Source organism: Leuresthes tenuis, unplaced genomic scaffold (assembly GCF_036924035.1).
Source record: "Leuresthes tenuis unplaced genomic scaffold, fLeuTen1.0.hap1 SCAF_19, whole genome shotgun sequence".
Taxonomy (NCBI): Eukaryota; Metazoa; Chordata; class Actinopteri; order Atheriniformes; family Atherinopsidae; genus Leuresthes; species Leuresthes tenuis.
This window is the reverse complement of record NW_027325373.1, coordinates 20605728-20629293: the sequence shown is the minus strand read 5'-3', so window position 1 is coordinate 20629293 and position 23566 is coordinate 20605728. Positions and strand designations below refer to the sequence as shown.

Below are 23566 nucleotides of genomic sequence, written 5' to 3'. Positions count from 1 at the left end.
ACTTACAGCCTTGGGTTCAATGGACTCGGCAGCTTTCGTCATGCCGTCCAAACACTTCCCCACGATGGGCAGCACTTGGCGGTCCACCTCTGCGAATGTCTTCATGCATACTCCTACTCTCTCGATTCTTTTCTCCTCCATGTCCTGAAGTTTCTGCATTGCAGCACAGGTATATACATACATAAGTGTGAGCGTGGACACCACTTGATATGAAATATGATGCAGTTTAAGTCCATCTAAAATCTTTGGCTACTGAGAATTAGATCAGAGATTGCAAAAAACATTAGAAACGTTTAATATTTTTATAAAATCTTAATACGAAAAAGGCTTTTACAAAATAACTGTGCTCTTAGTAAGGATTCTACGTCATAGCTTGCATGTTGAAAATGTATTTTTAGCCATCGACCCAGAGGGGGTTGGGGGTTGTTGCACATGAATGCACCATTCTGGCAGACCGTTCAATCAGAAGTAAACCACGAGCCGTTTTGCTGTTGTATTTACCTGAAATATATTGGGAATAATTGTGTAGTAATGGTCATTCTGCTCCTGGTTGAATTTTTGAAGGTAGGAGGAGTAATCGCCCTTACTGTCAGTAGCCATCTGGTGCCTCATCTGAGCCTGCTGCCGTGCCTGAAGAAAAAACACACACAGACGTGCACATCACACACACGTTCCTCTCGCTAAACTTCGGTGTTTAATACAAGCATATGGGTCACACACACACACACATATCCACATTATCAAAACCTACATGACGACCTGTCCGTTTGGGTGCTCATGCACACACATAAACATGGAGCTCGTGGACGCACGGACGCAGGTGCAAATTCAAGTTACAGAGCAGTAGCAGCCTTTGGTATCAGATCATATGTAGGCCAAGACAAACATTTAAAAAAGGCACTACACCGGCTGCAGAATGGAGGGATTTGGATTTTGACTGCCTGTCCAATCTGGGCTATGCCTATGGTCAATAGTGTTGATCATTTTAGGTGAGTTCATTGTAAGGGAAGGGAAGCAGGCAGTCAGAAACATAGCAGGAGAAGCCTATTACGGGCTCACGGCAAGCAGATGGAGATGAGATTAACGCAGCGAGACAGCGTGGGTGTGTGTGTGTGTGTGTGTGTGTTAGCATTCGCACCGCTAAGTGCTCATATCTGTTTGCTTTTTCCATTAGATCTGAAACCCGTCCACTCATGTGGATTTCACAAAGTTATCTATAACAAAGAGTCACCTCACGAGCCTGTGATTCCAATCAACATTTGGTCTGCTAAACGCATAAAGAAAGGCAAAAAAATGTTGGACAGTCAAAGTCGCAATTTTGAGAACCAGCGGTTTTCACCTACACCACAATTTCAGGCAAGAGTCTCTCAAACTCACACACATTTGTGCAAGTAAAGCCATACTAGAGAGAAGGGGGGGCATGAGAATCTCAGATTTCCAGCAACATGACAGATACTACCTTGGTGGAAGAGGACAGTTACAGCCTCAAAAAACAGGAATACTGCAAAGTGTATGTGAAAGTCAAGTGGCTTGAAATGAAAGTACTGGCCTGTGAGCATGCGTTGGTGCATCTGTGCTACGCTGGTGTAGGTGCATGCAGTGTGCTAATTGTGTTGAGCAACAATGAGGGTACATGTTGTCTCCATGGCAACGAAACTGGTAGCAAAACTTCGAAACAAGCTGCTGCGCCTGCAGCCACATCACATCCTGTTGTCATTTTCTGGAAATTACCCCTTTTGCTCTTACTCACCACTCTGTGCGCAAATGCTACACATTTCCTGTCACCTTATCGACCTGTTAAATACTTTGAATGACAGCTGGTTCCCAAAGTACTGCCTTTCACGAGATATTTGGGTTTGTCAGGTGTAAACATCAAGGTGGGGAAGTGTTCGGCAGAGGACAGCGCAGAAAGCCACCAATCACAGTCAGACAGGACAGGGCGTGCTAACAGACCTGCCAAAGGCTATGTGTCAGAATGTACAGGTGACCATGTGTCCAGACACAAGTCAAGACAGTGTGTGTTCCCACAGATATACAAGGTTCTCTGCACGATGGACCTACCTTATGGGAACTTCGCTTCAAGGCATGGCAGAAAATAAATGTACAAACACACACACACACACACACACAAAAGGACTGTTAGCTGTTGCCAGCTAAACAAGAAGTTGCCATAGATGCACTTCCTGAAACATCAAGAGTCGTCGTCTCTCAAAAGGGAAGTTTGCACTGAATCAGTGCATCGATTAAAAAAATGCTCTTTTAAGCTTTTAGTAGATCTTGAACAGATGTAGCGAGGAGTCCGAGGTGTTTTTTTAAGCTTTATGACTCAGAGAAGTCCATCTGTGTGTGTGTGAGGGTCGGGAGGAGGTTCCACACGGACCTGTAACAGTCTATGTGGATATCTGGGCTGCAAATCAAAACCCTAAACCGAGGCGTTTGTTTGTGAGAGGTTGAGGGAACAGTCTACGGTTTGCTCCAGCTGCACGGACAACTGCAAAACCTCAGCTCGACAAACATCAGCTCTTTCACATTAAAGGAAGACATCATATATCAGGCAAAAACATCCACTGGAACGTTAAACCATTCATTCATCCATTAATTCACTGAACCTGCTGTATCATGGTCATAGTTACAGGGGCTGGAGCTCCTTCCAGCTACTTGTCAAAATCATCTGAGATCAAACTGAACTCTAGTTGCAAATGTACAGACACAGACTCAAGATTTTATGTCCCTGAGTTTGAGAACATCAAACAAAAAGTCAAAGAAATGAATATTAACACTACTAATACAATTGATACCACTAAGTTGTTTTTCTTTTTAAATGTGGAAGAAACAGAGTAAGTTTCCACAGATATGAAGGAGTTCAGCCTTGTTTTGAGTTCTTAGATCCACATTGGAATTAGAATACAAGCTAAGCTTCTAGGATCAGCATTCAAGTTCTTTAAATATTCTTTAATATTGTTTTAAAATGCAGTTCGACATGACGTATGTTGGAGGGAACTGATGACGATGTTAATGTGAGGTCTATGCACATCTCATGCAAAACTACTCGTATAATCCTTGTGACAGACGGTAAATTAATGAGCTGTTCAGGCGATAAGTGGAAAAGAAATGAAAGAGTCAATGAAACCATGTTGCTCTTTTGTAGTTGCATATTATTGCCATGACTAAATCATTTTCATCTGCATCTGTCATGCTTCAGTAAACAGAACACAGACAACACAGCTCTTGTTTGGAGACTAGCTTCTTGAACCGCTGTGCTAGTTGAATTCAGTGTCAGCCTAAGCCTATTGTAGATGCCTGGCTGTATGTCCAGAGTGCAGAAAGGCTCTTTCTTCCAGTCTATATTTGCATGATAATCGGGTCTGAACTGTGTCAACTCTGAGCCCAAGCTCTGCTCCAGCAGCTGATGTAGCGGAAGGAACACGTGCTGCTGCCCCATGATGCCTTGCGGCCGTGGGAGATGTGTGGGTTAAAAGCTAGGATTTTTGAGCACTTTGTTAATTGGACACGACAACAGGAAATGACAAAAGCAACAGGCCCAGGGGGCTCTGGTCTACAATTCCTGGGAATCGGATGATTGTTGCATGTGTTGTCTAAAGTGAACCCTGACAGGCATATTTAAGTCTTTCCTATGAAAAAAAAGTAAGCAAACCTACATGTACAGTATGTAACACACAGAAGCATACCAATAACACAATCTCCTCTGCAGCTATGGCCCATACAGCCCACTCAGTGTTTGGTAGCTGCTCTACAATGATAATGAGCACTCAGTCCTGCTATCAGCTTTGTTTAGCAGCAGACTGCTGTGTGACAATGGCACCTTTTACACACCATCCCTGGCATCAAATACACGGTCACTCAATCTTTGCTGTCTCGTGGGCTCAAAGGAATGACAAATCAAGGTCAGGGCAGTCGGATAAATTGTAAATGAAAAAAAGGTGATTAAAAAGAGCAGGGTGCTAGGTGTTGGGGGGGGGGGAGGCCAGGCAACTGTGTTAAGGATGTGGGACTTAAAGGACAAGCTCACACGATTGGCGGCTCGGGAGTGAGATGACACATACCTTTTCCACGTCAGCTTTAGTCACGTTAATGTCAGCATCCATTTTCTCAAAATATTGCTGTGCTCTGTCGGCCTCTTTGCAGTCCCTCTCAAACCTTCTTTTACACTGAAATGAGAGAATATTACACTTAATATGATCACATCCATACATTCCTGCAATGAGCACCAGCAGGAACAATATAAACATGACCTTTGCTGAGCATAAACTGGACGTCACGCCTTACATACACACATTTATATATATATACACACACATATATATATATGTATATATATATATATATACGTAATACATATTTCAGGCCCAGCATTGTGCGCAGTAGAGGTGAGTTTTTGTCACTGACACAGCAGTGGGGTCTGTTAAAGTCTGCAGCCTGCAGATTAAACAAATATTCATAGTGGCCATTTGTGGACAGAAAAACAACCATTCATCCAACCCTCTTTCGACCCCTCTAACTGAACAATCAGTGTTTGTTGGGCCAGCGCGCACTCTGAACTACGTCTCTCTGCCTCGCACACAATGGTATCATTGAGTGCACAGAGAAGTTGGAGGAGGACAAGGCAGTTATGCATTTCTCTCCCTCGTCAAAGGGGCCAGGCAGAGATAAGAAGTGGTGCTGTGTGAAGTTTCTGCTGTTACTCCTTCACACAGACAAACGAAATGCTGGACCTGCTCTTGCTCTTCATTTGTCGTGGTCAAAGTTTCAAAGCTCGACTGAAATTGCGTCTGTGCTACTTGTAACAAACGCATATTTATTTATAAATTTCATAGTCTGAAAGTAGATGGTTTGATCTCCGGCTTCGACATGTTGAAGGGGATGAACGATCTCATCGCCCGTAATGCATTCATCGGTGTGTGCGCGTGTGCACGTATGATGGCGAAAAAGCACCACGCAGGCTAAAAAGCTGCGTAGACAAAGAAGCGCTGTATGAATGCAGTCCGTCTACCATTTGCACGCTTTCTGGTTAGCACAGAACAGGAGGTCCCTAAAAGCTTTGTACAATCGGGCAGAGACTGACTCAGACCTCCTATCTGTGATCCCTCGGTTCTTGACGACATGCGTCACACGGCTCCGACCTGAGCGTCAGAGGCAGCATGTGTTTTTGTATCATATTACTTATTTCATCTGGCATCGAAATCACTTTCACCAGCTGAAAACCCCACGTGACAGAGGTTTCAGTTGTGCATTGTGTAATAACATAATGAAAGCAACCGAAGCTCAGCATTTATTTATCATTTTCATTCTTAAAAACAACATCTGTGGAGCTGCGCACAAATCGGGGGCCACTTACCGCTTCCAGCTGTTTCCACGAGCTTTCAATGTGCTGCTGTGCCTTACGCCCATCGTGGAAATGCTGTTGGAGGAGATAAAAAAAAAAAAGCACACCATTTATGAGCTCAGGGGATCTGAAAGCAGGTGAACATGACCTTGACATAGTGGGGATTATAAATGAGAAGCAGTGTGGAAGGAAAGTCTCAACCTTATTAACTGCTAGGAATATCACTCACACTGTAATAGGAGGGTATGAAGGTAAACTAGTAAAAGTAGGGCAAATTCAGAAAGACGCTATGTAGCTATAATAATCATTATCACCACAGAAGACACAGGCTTTACACAGGGAGATTTATCCAAGCTGGAGCAGATGGCTGTGAGTCTAAAAGATCATATCCCACATTCAACATGAGAGCTGGGGCTACAGTTTCAGTTTATTTCGAGCAGAAACGAAAGAAGAAAAAAAAAGAGATAAAAAGCACTAGAAGTTCCACCGAATTTGTGAAAGTTAAACACATGGTGCATGAAACAACAATGACAGCGAGGGCCCAGTAACAGCGTGCTGAAGCAGAACAGACACCGTTTTCATGAAGCTTCAAAGTCACATGCTTGCACAGAGCAACACGCCAGCAGCGAGGTTTCTGTTGTGAAAAGAGCTCCTCTCTCTGCTCTCTGACGTCACACATATTTTAAACTTACAATTTCATGAGGTCAGAAAGACACACGAACAAGCTTTCTTTTCCAAACACGAATGATGTGAGCAAGATTCTCATGAAATCCCGTAACTGAGGCCTAAAAACATGAATAATGATACTCTATCAGCCAGTTTCACACTTGTGTCCCTGGTGAATTCCTGATGAGTGTTTCTCCCTTTTTTCACACTCAGATTGACATTTGTGGTTAAGAGTCAAATGTTTAAACCACTAATATCTAACCCGAGAAGAAAAACTTTAGAGAATTTTGTGTTCCCCTCTGAAATAATTAGAATATCTTTGGAGATTCCCCTGAGTTTCCATCTGGGGGCTATCACCAGGCACATGTAAAGCAGATGATGTTGTTTTCAGTGCTGGTTCATCTGCCGAGGTAAAAGCAGAGGCTGAAGAATGTGTTTGCTTGTTTGTCTGTAGGCAAGATTACAAGAAAACTGCCCGGGTGAATTTCATGTGACAAAGGAAGAACCTTTTAAATCTGTATCGGGGATCACTTTCATAAGAAATGTGAAATAAAGCCTTGGAGGAGGATGAGATCTGTGAGTGTCCTAACAAAAAGGAAAGTAAATCAAGACAGAGAGAATAGAATAAGAAACAGATGAAGGGCAATGTTTAAAGAGAAATGGCAGCTTGTCACACCAGACTAAAGCACGAAGGAAAAGCCAGACGTAGTAATCTCAGGCCTTAGTGGCACTGCCAAGTGTGGCATATTGGACAGAGCTAGGTGGCAGCTGCTGGTCTAAACTCCAGCAACACATATGCTGTGTGTTTCCGTACAAAGTCTCGCTTGGCCCAAAGGCAACAACTCTTTACAGCAATTTGTGTGGACCAAAGACCAAATCCCCAGGAAGTGGAAAAACAGAGGAACAACTCTAAAACTCTGTTGTTTTTAAATTAGGTTGTGATTGCTTCTAATGCATACAAATACTTCTTCCACTACCTTGTGGTCTAGTTTGCCTGCCAAAGAATTAAAACAGAATCAAGCTGAAATGAAAACGACTAGACTGTCAATGGGGTATCCCCTGGTTACGCAGGCTGCAGAAGCTGAGCCCAGTAGCTGAGCTGAATATCGATGCTGCTATTCAATAAACTACGCAGCCCCTTATAAAGAACAGAGGGCTTTTGCTTGGGCTTCTCTGGTATTTCAGTGCTGAAGGAAGTCAGTATTTCCATGTAATGCCTTCCACACTCAGAGGCAAGGGATGTGAAATAAACAGTGATGCGGGAGACACAGGTTGATCTCACCTGAAAAACGCTGGATATGAGAGTGGTTTGTGGGAACTGGTTTACCCCCTAACACTCATACTTCTCATTTCCCAACGTTTTTAGGGAAGCAGAATAAAATGGGGAAGTGCTCCAATGTTTCAGAGGAAGTATTTAAACTAACAGAAACAGGAGATTGTGTAGTTTCTGACAGTTCAACGTACAATCGAGTGTTTATTTTTTTCCAAATTGCCGACCATCACCTTGAAATACCTGTCAGATAAGAGCAGTGCTCTCAATGCTCTGAATGAATGCCGTACTCGATGCTGATAAAGTGAAGATATCTCAAAGCCTTCAGAGGAGACACAGAACCAGACCGGCTGACGTCATCGTTACTGCGGAACATTTGCTCATATAAATATTTGTCTCCATAACAACGTTTCTGAGTTTCGTCCAGCATCTCATCTTGCTTAGCCAATCATCCATCACAGACAAGATAAACAAAAAAGATGCACATCTTGTGATGACATCATGACGAAACCAAGACACGTGGGCTAATTTCCTTTCAATCATGATAAAAATGGCAGATCAGCCATCCAGGATGCAGTCATTCAGCGCATGGAGCGGACATTCATGCAGATGTTCTGAGGTGTCGGCTCCTCTTTGTTTGAATTCAGAGCTGCCTTTATCCCACATGGTCCGTCCGGCTCTTGTGGTTGGAGCAGATGTATGCCATCTTTCCTCCACTTATTCCAATGATCAGTAACAGCATGTGACTTTTACTACATCAATACATTCATCTAAATAAAAGTAGGATCGGTAAGTATGAGATAAAAGACAACAGATTTAGCCTTTACTCTATAACACAAGGCATACCAGCTCTCTTTTTTGTGATGAATACAATTTCCACAGAAACATTTCTCATGGTACAACAGAGACTGACAGATCCCCTCCAGGTATCTTGAAAAATAACTACTTTGTGCAAGAAAACTAGGACACAAGTCTGGTTATGGGGGAGATTTTGTCTTACAGTGTACTATGTCCTACTTCTGTGGGCTTAATTGATAAAAAATCTGATAAGCAGCATTTGTATCTGCAAATACAAATACTCAAGTGTCTCCACTAATCACTGTATCTCTTATCTGCCCATTTACAAACTGAATGAATATAACATGCACTCACAAGCTGCCATATCCATGTTTCTAAGTACCTGGCTACCACTTAGATCTATAACTATAAGTAGATCTGTGTAACATACTTTGATCAAAGCACAGACAGAATCAAAAAGCATCTGAGAGGAAGAGGAACCTGGTATCAGCACAGCATGAATATTGCATTAAGGTGAGCACATGTCTCTAAGCGATTGGCCTCTCACTGATCTGATCAGTGGAATCAGCACACAAAGAGATGATCAAACTCAGAGTGTGAGCATTAACATGATGCTTCAAACCTGAGCGACGCTGCAGAGGTGAAGTAAAGCTAGTCTGAGATGTGTCGCCGATGTGGTCAGATGAGCAGTTGTTTCCCTCAGGTTGCTCTTTATTTCCAGCATGTAAGGCCTCTGTAGACTAACACAATGTTTGTGCACAGTGATCTCTGCCCCTGACAGATAAAGTGGACAGTACCCTTCACCAAAAGCAGCTTTTTATTGTGCATTCTGTTTCTGCTGAATTGTCACTAAATGTTCCTCTTATTTTTCTGCCTCTGGCAGCTGCGTAAGAGATGCTCTTTATGGCTCTTTTCTAAATGGTCGAACACGCCACCTTGCAACCTCCCCCAATGCCAAAAGATATAATTATATACTGTGCTAAAGTTGCAAGTGGAGAGAGAGCGCACAGAACCAACCCACAAGTAGCACATAGTGATACATACAGGAAGTAAAGCACGGTGACATCTGAACAGTGACAGAGCTTTTGGCAGCCAGGGAGGTCTCGCAGGGTGTTTAAGGGTCTTCATCGGTCCTCATTAGAGAGGACAGCTAAGCCCTGGTGAGGACAGCGGTGTGCTGACTGAACACCTTATTATGATTCCTCAGCACAAAAACAGTCCAGTAAGACTTAGGCTCTTCATCCCATATTAAGTCTGACCTATCTGCAATATCACACATTTTACTGAAAGGAATTAAACGATACATGGCCAAAGAGATGTAATCTTTTCTGCTTACTGCTGTTATTTTTTTGTATACTATGTTCGTGCAATGACGGAAACATCTTTAATCATGTCATCATATCTGCTCTCTCGAAATCTGTAAAGGAGCCTTTTTTCCCCTGACCTCACCAATGCCGACAGAGGTTCCATCTGGGACACAACAAAGGGAGGTGGGAACAGTTACAAAACTAGCCCACATGAGAAACTAATGAGGAATTATTTCTCCTTCTGGGTTTCCAGTGTGGATTTGACCTGTCCAACGAGCTCCCCGTAAAGCCAGGAGGGGCGGCTCTTTGGCCCTCCATTAATCCCACTGTCTGGCTCTGCCTGAAAAGCTTTGTCTGACATGTACACGAATCAAAATGCCATAACAGCTACATCACTGAGTGGTGCATGCATATGAGAGAAAAACTGGGAAATGAGTTTGGGGAAGATGGGGTCACAAGGCATGACTGCTTTACAACCACCATTCAGAGCATCACTGTTTTTTACTGGTAACCAACTGAGGCTCCTTTATTGGTAGCTGCAACTTGCTATTCTCATTAGCACAATATAACACTGTTCTTCAGTTGAACGAATGTGTCTAAATGCCTGGGTGACATTTTCCCAATAAACATACTATCCTGATATGACTGAAAAACTGTTGGCTCAATGTCTCCAGATGAACCGATCCTCTGTTCACAGAAGATACTGTAAGTAACGCTATGAAGGGAAACCCCCAGCAGCTAACTGAATCAACACAGCTGAGGGTTTCTTTAGTCAAGACACATGACACACTATCAGCAATATCAGCTGCGAGTGAGCATGAAGTGCAAGAGCTGTGGATGCATAAAAGGAAGGACAGAGGGGCCAGAATGGAAGAAACAGACATTTGAGAAAAAAAATGAAGGGACAGAAGAGGATGTGAGGCGGAAGAGAGGTGTCAGAGGGACATCCTGCAGCCTGAGAACAGCAAGGGTCTGTCCAAGGACCCTCTATGACAAGAAACAAATGTGATCACAGTGAGAGGTTTTTGCTATGGCAGGCTAATCCACACCAGTTTAAACTACAGGCAAAAAAAGGGCTAAACAGTTCTGGCAAGAGAGGAAGGATTCCCCTTTGGAAAAGCTCAAAATCCCCTTTGTCTTTGTGACTGCTGTGACTAAAACCGGGGCTAAAATAAAGCGGTGCACAGCTTCTTGTATGAAGGAAGAGTACATGCGGCAGGTCCTGATGTCACCGCTCATACAAATGAACATGCACTTTTCCACTCCAGTTCCCTCAGCTGGACTTCAGAGACATGAGAGCTCATGACAGATTTTTCAGAACAAACGTTTTCCATCTGGGTCGCTCTCCACCAGTGCTCCTGGTTTAATGGACATCATGCTGCTATCTACAACTCATGCAGGCCCACAGCTTCAGCAAATCATTTTATGGAGTCAAAGAAAGAGGCTTAATTCTTAAGTTGGTTTAAAAGATGGAAATAAAGCTGTAATGTGAGGGGGACTGTGACTGTGTTCCATAAGAAGGACTCCATCAGACACGTTCTGCACCTCTGGTAAGCCTTCAGGTGCATCTATATTTACTCAGCGTTGACCTCGGTTCATGGAGAATTGAGTATGTGGGGGGGAAAGGGCTACTTTATTCGTAAACTTCTATTTATGAGCAGAAAATTAGAAGTTGAGGACAAAATACAGACAGAAGTAGAAAACACTTCAAATGGAAAGAGACTAATTCCACAAAATGCCTCACTGATTTTCTCTCAGTCTTGAGCTCCTGCAGATAGCGCGTTAGCTCGGCGATGATTTGCGTGGTCAAGTTCTCGGCTATAACCTCGTGCTGACCCGCGTAGTCGTTTAACTCATTAAGTGTCATCAGGAAGGCTCGACAGAAGGTGTATCTGTTGAGAGACAGGAAGTGAGGTCAGAGAAACATGGTGGCAAAACACAAGAACTGTAGTAGTGGTTTGGATTTGGTTTGAAAGAGGTATGTGTTTCAAAGAAAATGAACTTCTTAAAGTAGCAGTTTGATATTTTAGGGAAATGTTGGCTCTTATAATTAACAAACAAATATCAGTCTCCAACATTTTGAAATGTTCCTTTAGTTTATTAGCTGTTGCGGGAGCTTCTCACTTACTTGCTCTCCTCCTCTTCTTTTGAGTTCTTCTTGGGCTGATATTTCTTTGATAGATTCCTGTAAAGACAAAGAGTTCAGCCTTGTCAGACACTTCAGGCTGTATCTTTACAAAGAGCCCAGTCTGCAGACCAGTTGTGCACCGTTCCCATTCTATTTCCCCGTGTATGCCCTCATGGACCTGCCATTCAATCCCGCAGAGTGCTTTCTGCTCCTGCTACTACATCCCCATTTTCTCTCTTCATGGCATCCATCATAGCCCCCAGGAGGATGCATGCAGAGCAAGTCACCAGAAACAAGCGTGCTTCTCTAAAGCAGCCATTGCCCTTGTTTTGACTCTGGCTGTATGCTAGTGGCACAGGATGAGAGGACTGAGAGAAGGAGAGAAAAAAATGGGATGTAGAGTAAACAAAGTTGTGTACGGATCAAGGAAATATGTCACTGTGCCAGCTGGGGAGAAAGAGTAGTGTTTGGATTAGTCTTTCAATGTCCCCCTCTTAACCCCACATCATGATGTACCAACGGCTACAATACATCAAGTCACATCTCTCATTTCGACAAGGTGACGCAATCATCGCCCAAATGGTCTGTCAGCAAAACGTAATATGGCACCCTCTGTTCTGATGGATTTGGGTGCATATTGTGCCTTCAGGATTCTTTGTCTAATTAAAGAGCATTGTTCTCATGTTAAAAATGAACAACCAAACAAACAAGTAAAACAATCCACCTGTTAACAAGGACAGAGAAAAGCAGGCCGCTGGTTTTGCATGTCAGCATCGCGAGCATTTAGTGTCATTTACTTATAGGGAGCTGTTCACCATCAGAGTTCACTGACAGAATGGAACGGCCTCATCATGTACACCTTATCAGAGAGGATGCTTAACTGCTACTTACATAAATGATGCATGGCTTTAAACACTACATGTAATGTAGGTCTGCAGAGCTTTCTCTGCCAGCCTCCCCCACGCCTCAACTCTCCAGAGGTGTTTGGACTGTTGCTAGGCAGATTTCTCCATGTATCTTCCTCTCTGTCCTTCCCACCCCATCTCTAATTATAGCGCCAGTTCACCCATTCATTCGCTCACAGCCAGATGCCGTGTCTGATCGTACTCTCACTGCTAACATACATATTTACAAACTTATGGTCGCTGCTTGTTTTAGCAAAGCAGGATTAAAGGAGCGGGTTTTTTTTGTTTTTTTTTGTGGTCTGTGGTCCAAGGAGGGTATGATATGACTCGATAGTTTACTGGAAAAATTGTCTACTGGTTGACAGTATAACCGCAAACTCTCTTTTCCACCCTCGCCAGTCTCTTTTTCAAGCAGGACTTTATTCCCACTTTATATGGATTATGGCAGACTGGAATTTGGGGGAGGAGGAGGCATTAATGCATTGCCCTGCAATAACAAGACTGAAGCATTGTGCATGTTTACACCAATGCGGGGAAGAGGATTATTCATGGATTAGCGCGCTGTGCGGCTGGTATGGTGATAGAAAGGGTGCAAAGTAGAATTAAAGCCTTGGATTGCATTACATTGGTGAGGTATTTTGACAAATACATATAGTTTTGAACTGTATTCCAAAGGCAGGCCTCACTTCCACAGCTGGTGATCAATACTCAGTGCACAATAACTGACCCAGTTCTACAGGCCTTTTTCATGATTGATCAGACAAACGTTTTCTCAATCATTTAGTCTGCAATACAGAAAATATCTGCATCTGCTTTCAACACTCCAAAACAAAGGGTATTGAATTAAGATTACTTGTCAACTGACCACCGAGTAATTTGCTCTAGAAGTTTTGGTTGTCCAAAAGAGCTAAATCAATTGGCAAAACCAGAGCATACACAGCTGAATTTTCCACTGTTATCAATGTTGTGACGTGTCAAAATATTATCTGAGACAGACAAATCTGCCCAACAACACAGATGAGAGACAAGAGGACAAGATCAAAGGGCCTGTTCCATTAGTTTATTAAATCTAAGAGCCTCCCGTTTCTCTTGGTGTGAGTGTGGCTGATAGATTAAACCGGATCTCATGAGCTAAGTTGATTACTTATAAAAGATAATTAGTTCTGAGATATGGTGTGTTGCAGTGTGTGGACTACACTGGAAAACTCTTACTCAGTCTGGCCAGTTCAAGCATCCAAATTTGTTCATTTTAGCCTCTTTTGACAAGCTTGCCAATTTGCACATGCGTGTTTTTATGCGTGCATTTTCTGGATATCCACCCCAGTTGGACAGCAGGTCCCCAGAATAAGCACAGAGACCGAAAACATCCGCACCATCTGTGAGGCATGAAGATAAATCAAGGCCAACCTGCCACGGTGAGATGATCTCAACATACTGTGGACAGATGCTAATTGAATTGAATCATAACATCATCAAACATTTTTATCTAAGTAATCAGGCACTGTTGCTTCACATTTAGATGTTTTAGCAGATGCACAAAGGAAGAAAGACCTAAACAAAAATGAAAATTGTGAAATAATCCTTTTTACATCGTAGATGTGCTTGTGTGAAAGGTTAACAGGTAGAGAGTTATGTGGTTAAAGCATGGATGTAAACACAGACAGCTAGGCCTATTATCTCAAGCTGACTTAATTCTCAAAAAGAGGAGTTGGTACGTCTGCAGACGATCTGTTCCAAGAGGATTGTTTCAAATGTACTCCAACAGTATTGGCCAGTCATTCTGCAATGGGGGGGTGTAAGGGTCAATACTTAAGGCATTAGCCATATTGACCATCCTCTTCAGAGATGGGGATTGCGGATTTGGGGAGTATCTCCAACCGTGCTGGCCGAGCTGCAGGAGGCCTTAAGAGATGCATCCTCGCAGTACAGGACCGCTCATGCTCCCATCGCTGCCTTTGAAAATCAGTGACTGTACTATAACACAGAGGGTGAGGGGGCGGAGCTAACACTTGTGGTTGGAGGAATAAAAAAAAAAACTGGGTCAGACCTGGGGATGATAATGCTGATACCTTGTAGTCTCTATGGTAACAGAGGCCTCACCCCATCCCCCCACAATCTGACTTCCTCTTGCCTGAAGCCAGCAACAACAACGTACAGCTTGCACGCAGGAGAGTGAAAAAGAGGCAGTTAGAGAGACGATTCTGGGTGAAAAAACACACAAGAAAAGGATGGAGAGACTTCCTCTCCTGCTTGTTTGTTCGGCTCTAAGCCCAAAGAGCATTCTGCAAAGAAACAGCACTGATGCCAAGTAAATATGGGGAGTTTTGATAATTACCTGAGTTGGAACCAATAAAATCATATATTGGTATCTGGTTCCATTACTGAAGTCATTCAATGATTGGTTATTGAATGGATATCACTAATCCATATTACTGATCAATGTAAGAATCCAGATTCCAAAGATTTAACATTTTTACTAATCATAAATATGTTATAATGCAAACTCTGCTGATTGAGCATGTAATTAATTTAGAGTAATATTTCTCTGGAAAACAGATACAAGAAAGACTTGTGGTTTGATCGCACAACACTTACCTAAACTTAATCATAAAAGCTAGCTGTTAATATTTCCGATTTTGCAGCCTGTTGGAACAATTCGAGCAAAAGTATAGGTTGCGATGTTAGAAAGACTTAAACTACGTTAAAATAGAACCTTAAAAGATGTTAAATCCCTTTTTACTGAATGGGCTCTTATACACCTGATTTGTCAAGTCAAATCGCAAAATGAAAGAACTCGTAGAAAGTTTATGCAACCTAACTGTGTTCATTCTCAGTGTATAAAGCCCACATTCACAACAAAATCACACTGTACAAAACAATCCATACTCTGTTAGTTAGTGAAACTGCGTTGGATAAAAACAACTGAACTCATTACGACTTCGTGCTAACGCTCATCTCTCAAACACACATCTGAATAATCAACCTGCACACATGAATACGTGATGACGCAGAGGAGGAAAGGCTTGCCAACTGAGCACATTTGTGAGATTTAACCATCTCACACATTTCGAGCAACTTCTTTGTTTACATTAAAGCGCACACATAAAGGTTATGAAACTTTATCAACAAACCACAATTCTCCATGGCTGTCTCAGGCGGTTCAAGTCACAGAGAAGACGTTTCTCTGCAGTCGCATTTATGAGGGAGCTTCAAATTTAGGGCCAGCTAATTAAAGTTGACGCAGCGACTGACTTGACCACAGTCTGTTCTGTGAGTGGCAGAGACGACAAGCAGCGGCTCTGCCGCTCTGACGTGAGTGTGGGAAACCATCGTCCCGTCACTTCTAATGTAATCATGTGAAGATTCATGTGGAAAACACGGCCAACAGCGTGCTGTGTGAAACCAACCAGAAAACTAGATGGGACCTTTTATTTCTACTCTATCTACATCTGGTAGAGTTTGGACTAGAGTGGACCAGCACATCTCTAACAATCATGAAAGCAGAGTTCAGCTTCCCATGTGAGGTTTCTCTTTTCAGTCTCCTCCCTCCCGGAAGGTCAGAGTTCAGATTGAATTATGTAATGAGCTGGTTGATATTCTGTGTCTTGTTTCAAGGACATTTCAATGAGTCCATTTTGAAATAAAAAAAAATCTAATTCATTTGAAGGAGGAACATCTCCCCTGATGTCTATGCTGCAACCCCAAAAATGGATCATATTTGACACATGTTGAGTACTCACCTGATTTGCTTTGCATAGCTGGTTTCAATCTCTGATCGCTCCTTGACAAATTTGGTGTACTTCTCCACAAATTCGATCCCCCACTGTGTATGCTTCTCCAAGTTGTCAAACTGATCCTGCAGAGGAGAGAAGGACGGCATTTGTACGCAGCACCAAAACAGGCAATTTCGTATTTAACAATACAGACAGATGGAAAAGAGCGGGACTAAAATCCAAAATGACCTAGATGAGGACGACACACGGTTCATATAATGCAGGACAAATGGACAACAAGTTTGTATCAGTATGATTTTTTGTAGTCTCAGTCTCTGATCAGTCAGAAAAACGTCTGGAATATGACCGGCACTGGCCTCTCCATATGCAATCATTCTCAGAGACCAGTGTCACACTGGTCAGTTAGTTTTCCCTTAACATCCAAATACAATTTCAAAGTCTGTTATGGAGGGTAAGTGCAGCTCATAGTAAAAACAGACATTAGCAGTCTGCAGCACTGATAACCAAATACAGCTGTTCAGGCTGAAGTCATTATTCATAATTTGCTCGTGACTGGTGGGGAAAATATGAGGCTCGAGTTGGCTGAGGTCACGTCGTAAAATTCATCAGCTCAGAAAAGAGAGTATTTCATCTGGGATATCAATTAACACACATGCCACGACGAAAAGCTGCGACGATTTTATGGTTGCTTTAAGAGCGATTTCCTTAAGATGGAACTGATATGAATGAATGAAAAAAAATCAACCTTGGTTTGGCTCCAACAGTCCCCCATCCTTTCCTCTACCATGTCTGAAGTCCTCCTGAGTCTAGCTAAAATACTTTCAGCAGACACACTAAGCAGGTGTCAGCACAAAAATGTCTGTCTGATTCTCTAAGCAGACCACGCAGAGCGCTGTAGGATGACTTCAAGCGCGCTGCACTGAAAGCGCTGCGTTAGAAGACACAGGAAGCGGTTGTGGTGATGAAAAGATTCTAAAGCAAAGTGTACAGGCTGCAGCAATTAAAGGCATCTCAGAGTGTGTTTGACGAACATTTTAGTTCGACTTGAATCATGCGGAATATTCTCCACGGGATAGTTTTGTAGTGGTGACATGAAGTGAATCTAAACTGAAATCCCCTGAACACCTCTGAAAAAGGCTCTCACTAATCAAACGACACCCAATTGACGTACTCAGGGAAAACAATAGAGTGTACTCTGAATGAGGGGGATTTTCCAGTCTGCATTGTTAGTCAGTTTCAAAGAGAAATCATTCATGAACAACCCACTCACCAGAATAATGACCAGATAAAACCAAACAATTAGACATTTTCTCTGAAATAATGAGTCATCATCGCTGTCCTCTGTTTCTTTGCAGAGAGCCAACCACCTCCACTCCACGGTCACTCTCACACACATGTTCCAATTAAAGCCATCAGAAATAATTCACTTCATTATAAGCAGACAGCGAGCTTTCAGAGCACAAAGAAACAACAAGGAGCAAACGTCAGCTGCAGCTACATCACGCACATAAAACTCTCCTCGCCTCCTCCACACACATTTCTCACATTACCCTTTTTTGCAGGGGCATCATTTTGTCCACTGTCTCTCAGCGTGGAATGCGCCCTTTGAAACACCCAAATCCGGAAAATGTCCATTCAAGTCGTCACCCTCCAAGTGAACACCACGGCTAGGTTGGAGAGGTCATCCACAAGACCTTTGAGTAGGTATCCAAAGGGGAGCAAGAGTGCGTCTGGGTTGGAAACAATGCCCGCTGACCCCACTCCCACACAAGAAACTACCCAGATGTAGCAAGTAATTCTTGATATTCTGGAAGGAGCAAGAATTCCAAAAGCAGGAGAGGAATCGATGCAGCACTGGATCCCTCAACAACGCGCTCTGAATATGAGGCCACGGCTGCTCACAGCATTCAGGCTTAATGCTCCATCAGGCGTAAGGTGGAATAAGTGGGATGGGAGAGGAGGACAGTGAAAGAGCGGAAAAACAATGGGAGGGGGCTTGAAAGGAACAGGAATGATAGTAGAGGCGGGATTACACTGGAGGGGATTACATATGGGGGGTGGGGGCTTGCAGACCATGCTGCAGGGGCCGCTAAACTTTGCCAAGCACTAGAAAGTGTAAAATCAAAAAAATAAACAGTAAATTAAATGAAACAGCAGCACACGGCTCATTTTCCAGGTCAGGTGAGTCATTGGGAGATGATTAAGATTTGTTCGAGCAGAAGAGAAATGCGATGGAGTAAAATGGAAAAGCCATCAGGAAAGCAATTTCCAAGCTCCAAGAGAAGCAGCAGATGAATAAATTATGAGTTAGAGGGAGGGAACTATCAAAGAAAACAACACATAATGACAAGTGAGCATGACTCACTACTCTTATAGTCTCCTTCCTTATCACATTAAGCTCCTGCCACTTCAGCAACTAAAGCATTTAACTCCATACAGAATCCATTTCTCTCTGATTCAGGAGACCAGATCCAATGTCAAAAATCTATAAAAGTAAAGGAAAGCACATAGTGTTGAAAGCAAGAGTCTGAACTTCTATCTTGAATTGTGAATTTAGTGGAAGATGACTTATTTATTCAGCACTAAATAAGAAAATAATTTTTTCTCGCTTAGAGCTGCAACAATTAGATGAGCCCATCAAAAGATATCAGATTGAATGTGATGGCATCTATGGCCAAATCCACAAGGACACCACCCCACAGGGTCCAAAAGTCCAGTACCACACACTCCAGGGCAGCCTCAGATGTTCTCTGTCCATGCCTCCACCGGTCACAGCTCTTTCTGGGTGGTCACAATATCATGTCGGTTTAATTCGTAGTTGCAGTTCCTTATTAAACACGTGCGGTAATAAAGTTCAAATTCTCGGCAGAGAACGGTCCGTGTGATGATGAGTGTCATTGGAAAAGAAATTAAAAAAGAATTATGCCGAAGGCTCCACATTTTCAGCTCTATTTCTGGCTTCCAGCACCATCACTTCCAAACCCAGGACTAAAATAGAGACAAGATAATTGTCCAGCCAAAGCACCAGTGTTCCCGTGATACATACGTGTGCAAAACTAAATGTGCTTCTCTGTCACCAAACGCTTGCTTGTGCTTGCTGGATGCAAACTGAACAGTGTCAGTTACTCTGTCGCAGCTGGCTGAACAGTTGCCAATGTTATGGTCAACCCAGCACAGAACGTCGTAAAACCTCCTCCTACGTCAAACTCATAACTCCTTGTCCTGACCTTGCCTTTGCTCCACTCCTTCATCTGGAGCCTCTGACACCTGACCTTGTTCCTGCAGGAGGAAAGATGTGGGGGATCCCCTCAGGGTATGAAACGGGCCCACTCTGCATGTTATTTCAGGCCCACTCACTGTAATGCTTGTACTGTTGTTGTAGAACATAAAAGACAACAAACAGATCAGTGACGGACGGTGTTTCTTATTAACCAGGAAATGGGAAGCAGGTTCAAACAGAGAACAAAGAAGACATGTAGCAGCTGGTAAATATAGATCGTTTTTACTTTTTATTTCTGGGTTATAAGAAAACAAACGCATGCTTGTTTAAGGATCAGCCTCCTGACCTGCAACCCCACCCCTCTGCTTCCCCTAAGTAGTGATGGGGATTATGGTGCAGGTTAATTTAACAGACTAGCAGTTAATCTGTACTCATTCACATTATTTAGCAACCACTTCAGTCCAAATCTCTCAATCACATCCATACTGAGAGTCCAATGACACAAAGGTGAGGAATACTTTCATTACGTACTGCAGCCTGTGTGCCACATGTCGACATACAGATGCATTTCTCTTCCGCAGCGGGCAGTAGAGAGTAATAAACGCCTTACATTCAAATAAGGAACTGATTTATCATTGTGGTCAGATTACAAGCAGATCTGAGCTATAAAAGCTACGAGGCTTAATTCTCAGTAAAAGAGTGATGTGACATCAAAATTCACAAAACAACATGCCTTCGGCATGATGAAAAAGCACAAAATACGAACCATTTGGATCACAGTATTAGGTCGATAAATGTACAACATAATGGTCAAAAGAACTGCATGGAATGTAAAACCACTGAACAAACACTTCTGGGAACTTAGAATCCTCAGGGGTCTTACAGCGTCTGCAGACGTCAGTTTGCTGCTCCGACAATCACAGCTAAAATCGATATACTACCGCAACCACAGAAGAAGAGAATAAAGGGAGCTGCTCAGTGATCGACTGCAGGGAAAGAACCGACGACAGGAAAAGGAAATTGCTGACTAATAAATTAGAAAGGAATAAAACACAGATGCAAATAATCTAAAACTGAAAGCTAAAGTTAGGTTACATTTCCCCTAAAAGATGTACGCAACCAAGCAAATGGGTACACAGTGTGTTTTCTTTCACAAAAAGGACACACCTTTTCTAAACTTAGCTTCAAGCTTTCACAATGTGTCAGTGAGTGGTGGTTATAGGAAGCCCAAGCATCAACAGGAGGCATTGCACAGAAAAGAAAGAGAAGGAAAGGACGACATCACACTGGTGTAAAGGATAATTCAAACGGGACAGATGTTCAGCTGGAACACAGACAATGGAAGAAGAAGCCCACAGATGTCTTTGCTTTCTTTTCAGTGGTTCAATCTGTTGACCAAAGAGGAAGACGAGTGGTTTGGGGGTCAGCCTTGTGCTGGAAACATCTACAACACCAGAAGAAAGCACGCTGGTTCAACTGGACTGAAACCCCATGCAGAGTGTACCTAATCTACAGTACATACTCAGACTAGTCTGACTTATAAAAGCCGAAGAATATGCCTCCGAAAAGGAGCGCTGTGAGCTGATAAACCCAAACTGCAGTGGGAGTGAGAAGGGTGAGAAACTGCATTCACCCAGAACGGCTCATTGGGCTGTGCGGGTCCTGCCAATTAAAACTCAAACAAATAGCCCAACTGTTCAGGCAAAAGAAAAAGCCCTGCCCAGAACACAGCAAAGTGGCACAAACGGGAAGATTCCCTGGACTCATTCCTCCATCTGACCGGATGCACCACAGACTCAGAGACGCAGCGTGTCCAATGCAGCACAGCCACTCAGATCTGCTGTCATCCGTGAGCTGGTCGGTGCAGCGTTTCGCTGTGTGTCACGACGGTGGGCGTCCGGCAGCATGAACAAATATTTGATGGAGATGCCAAACCCCCTCTTCAACACACACAAGGCTTTGTCCAAGAAAGAGGGGCGGAACAATGTCTCCATAGCCCCGTGTAACCCCTGTGTCAGAGGAAAAAAAAAGGCACACACAGACGTGCGCGCGCTCACACATAAACAAAGGCCAGTGATCATGTGCGGGACCTCTGAATTGGCGCCGTCAGCATTTTTAGCTCAGGTTATTAAAAGGCTGAGGAGTTTGTGAACCTCACTGAGTGAGGATTGAAGAGAACGACACAAGCACATTGTTTCTTCAAACAACAACCACTGACATTTAGCTTCACAGTGCCATATTGATTAAGTGTCTGCTTACTTTTGATTTCAGACTACTGGATAGCTGAATACAAGCCCAACAACAATAACTGAGCTCACATTTGCAAACAGAGATTTATCATCACTATTTATGATCAGCCGTCAGAAAATCCCTTTCAGCGCGACACATGTTCAGAGGCGAATGCACACATGTACGGAGCAAAACTGAGTGCAAAATATGAGCAGCTGTGCATGGGGTCGTGTGTGACCTTATGTCTGAGCTCTTGTTTGCATGCCACGCAGATATTAATAGCAACAACATCTCAGCCGGGCTGAAATTTAAGAGTGTGTGTTCGTATATGCACACGTTTATTAGGCCATGGTTCGCATGCCACATTGCATGTCTATGACTCTTTCTACATAACCCCAGTTGCCAATTCAATTATTCTACACACGTCTAGTAAGAGCAGTGAGTGATATTCTGACTGAGTGGTTGTTTCCCTCAAAAGGAAAAGCATCAACCGGCAGTTAAGTGGAAGGAGATTGCCGCTTCTCAGTTGTGACTCATGATAACTCAAAGGGCGGTCAACTCATTTACACACATCAAAAAAGACATTCTTTTTGAAACTTTCTTCTGCTTTTTCTTCAAATATTCAAAGCAGCTTGACTACAAGCAGTGCACAAGAAGTAAAGCACACCAAAAGCATAATCAAACGAGCAGTGTGTGTCTTTGAGTTGAGGAAATAATTCAGGAGAATTGAGCAAATCCTTGATCCCACTCCTCTCGTCACTTACAGCGCTGGTCATCTTCATCTGGAGCAGCACCTGCAGATACTCTTCGAAGGGGCCCAGTTTGTGCTCTTCCTCTTCTTTTGGCTCTTCCTTTTCTGCCCTCACAGAAAGAGCATTGTCCAGGAACACGAAAAACTCGCTTTTTCTGCGCAGCATGCTCGCGACTTCAAGCAAGTACAAGGTGGAAAAACAAAGTCCGGAGTGAAGTTAATCCATCTCAGGGGGACAAAGGACGACAGACGAACGAGTCGAGCGAACAAATCTTAATCTATCTGATGAGCAGATATATCCCGATTCAAGCAGCGAAAAAGTGCTAATCAGAAAACATTTTCATCTCAAGGTTGTGAATCGAAGCTCACCAAATAGATGCCGAGCTAAAAGTACAATGACGGGAAGAATAGAACTGTTGCAAGCAGCACAGAAGTTGATTAAATGACGCTGTTATTAATCTGATTACTAAACCTCCCTTGTTGCTAGCTTTAACACCCATTAGGCTGCTCTGTGGACTAATCCTACAAGGCCAGCAAACACACATTAGTCATTGTTCCCACTGAGCTGTTTTTGTTCCATTTGGAGGATAAAGCTCTTTAATTCTTATATAATTCCTTCCCTGAAACGAAGCAAACTTTGAACTTTAGAATAGGAGCAATTTCTATAAGCTGCACTGACACTTTACTGCACATATGATATGAAGCTAGTGGCGTGCTCTGAACATCATCTCTCGTTCATTTGCTGGAGAAGTTGCAGTCAATAGAGAATCTCTTTGTCAGTTAGCTTGAAAACATTTACATGATATGGACAGCTGAAGCAAGTGGGATTATGTGATGAATCCATATGAGCACATCTGCCCTCTGTGATATTATATTTTTATATTAGAAAGAAATTAAATCAGTTTATGTTCGAAAACATTCACCTTTAAACTAATACTGGCAGATATTAGCTTACTAGTGAAGCGTATACATGGACTTTATAATAAGCTACTTAGTATGCACGTACCGTGCTATGTTTGAATTGTCTCATGTAGCTCAGGTGTGTGCTGCCGTCGCTACCGTGATGATGCTTACGATTACTATCTGCAAATCCTAGGGGTGTGACGAGATCTCGTACCACGAGATCTCGCGAAGATGGACTCAACGATATTTCTCGTCCCGTTAAAAATCTGTTGATTTGTGAGCTATCTAAACTTCTGTTTGTGACCTGTGGG

The 23566-nt window shown here is 43.0% G+C and overlaps 1 protein-coding gene across 6 annotated transcripts in view; it reads right to left on the bottom strand.

Annotated features, from left to right (window-relative positions):
- The window catches only part of fnbp1b (formin binding protein 1b), a 48429-nt gene that overhangs the window by 16653 nt on the left and 8210 nt on the right, over window positions 1–23566 (bottom strand). Inside the window, exons 1-9 of one of the 6 annotated variants that reach the window (XM_072371448.1) lie at window positions 16898–17029; window positions 16159–16274; window positions 11514–11570; window positions 11130–11277; window positions 5357–5419; window positions 4065–4169; window positions 2062–2076; window positions 502–630; window positions 7–153 (exon numbers count right to left, since the gene is read on the bottom strand). In XM_072371448.1, coding sequence (XP_072227549.1) covers window positions 7–153; window positions 502–630; window positions 2062–2076; window positions 4065–4169; window positions 5357–5419; window positions 11130–11277; window positions 11514–11570; window positions 16159–16274; window positions 16898–16939 — 822 coding nt within the window. In that variant the 5' untranslated portion in view covers window positions 16940–17029. Of the gene's footprint in view, window positions 1–6; window positions 154–501; window positions 631–2061; window positions 2077–4064; window positions 4170–5356; window positions 5420–11129; window positions 11278–11513; window positions 11571–16158; window positions 16275–16897; window positions 17030–23566 lie in introns of those variants that run through there. The other 5 variants (XM_072371449.1, XM_072371450.1, XM_072371451.1 and 2 more) reach the window with 5 other exon arrangements.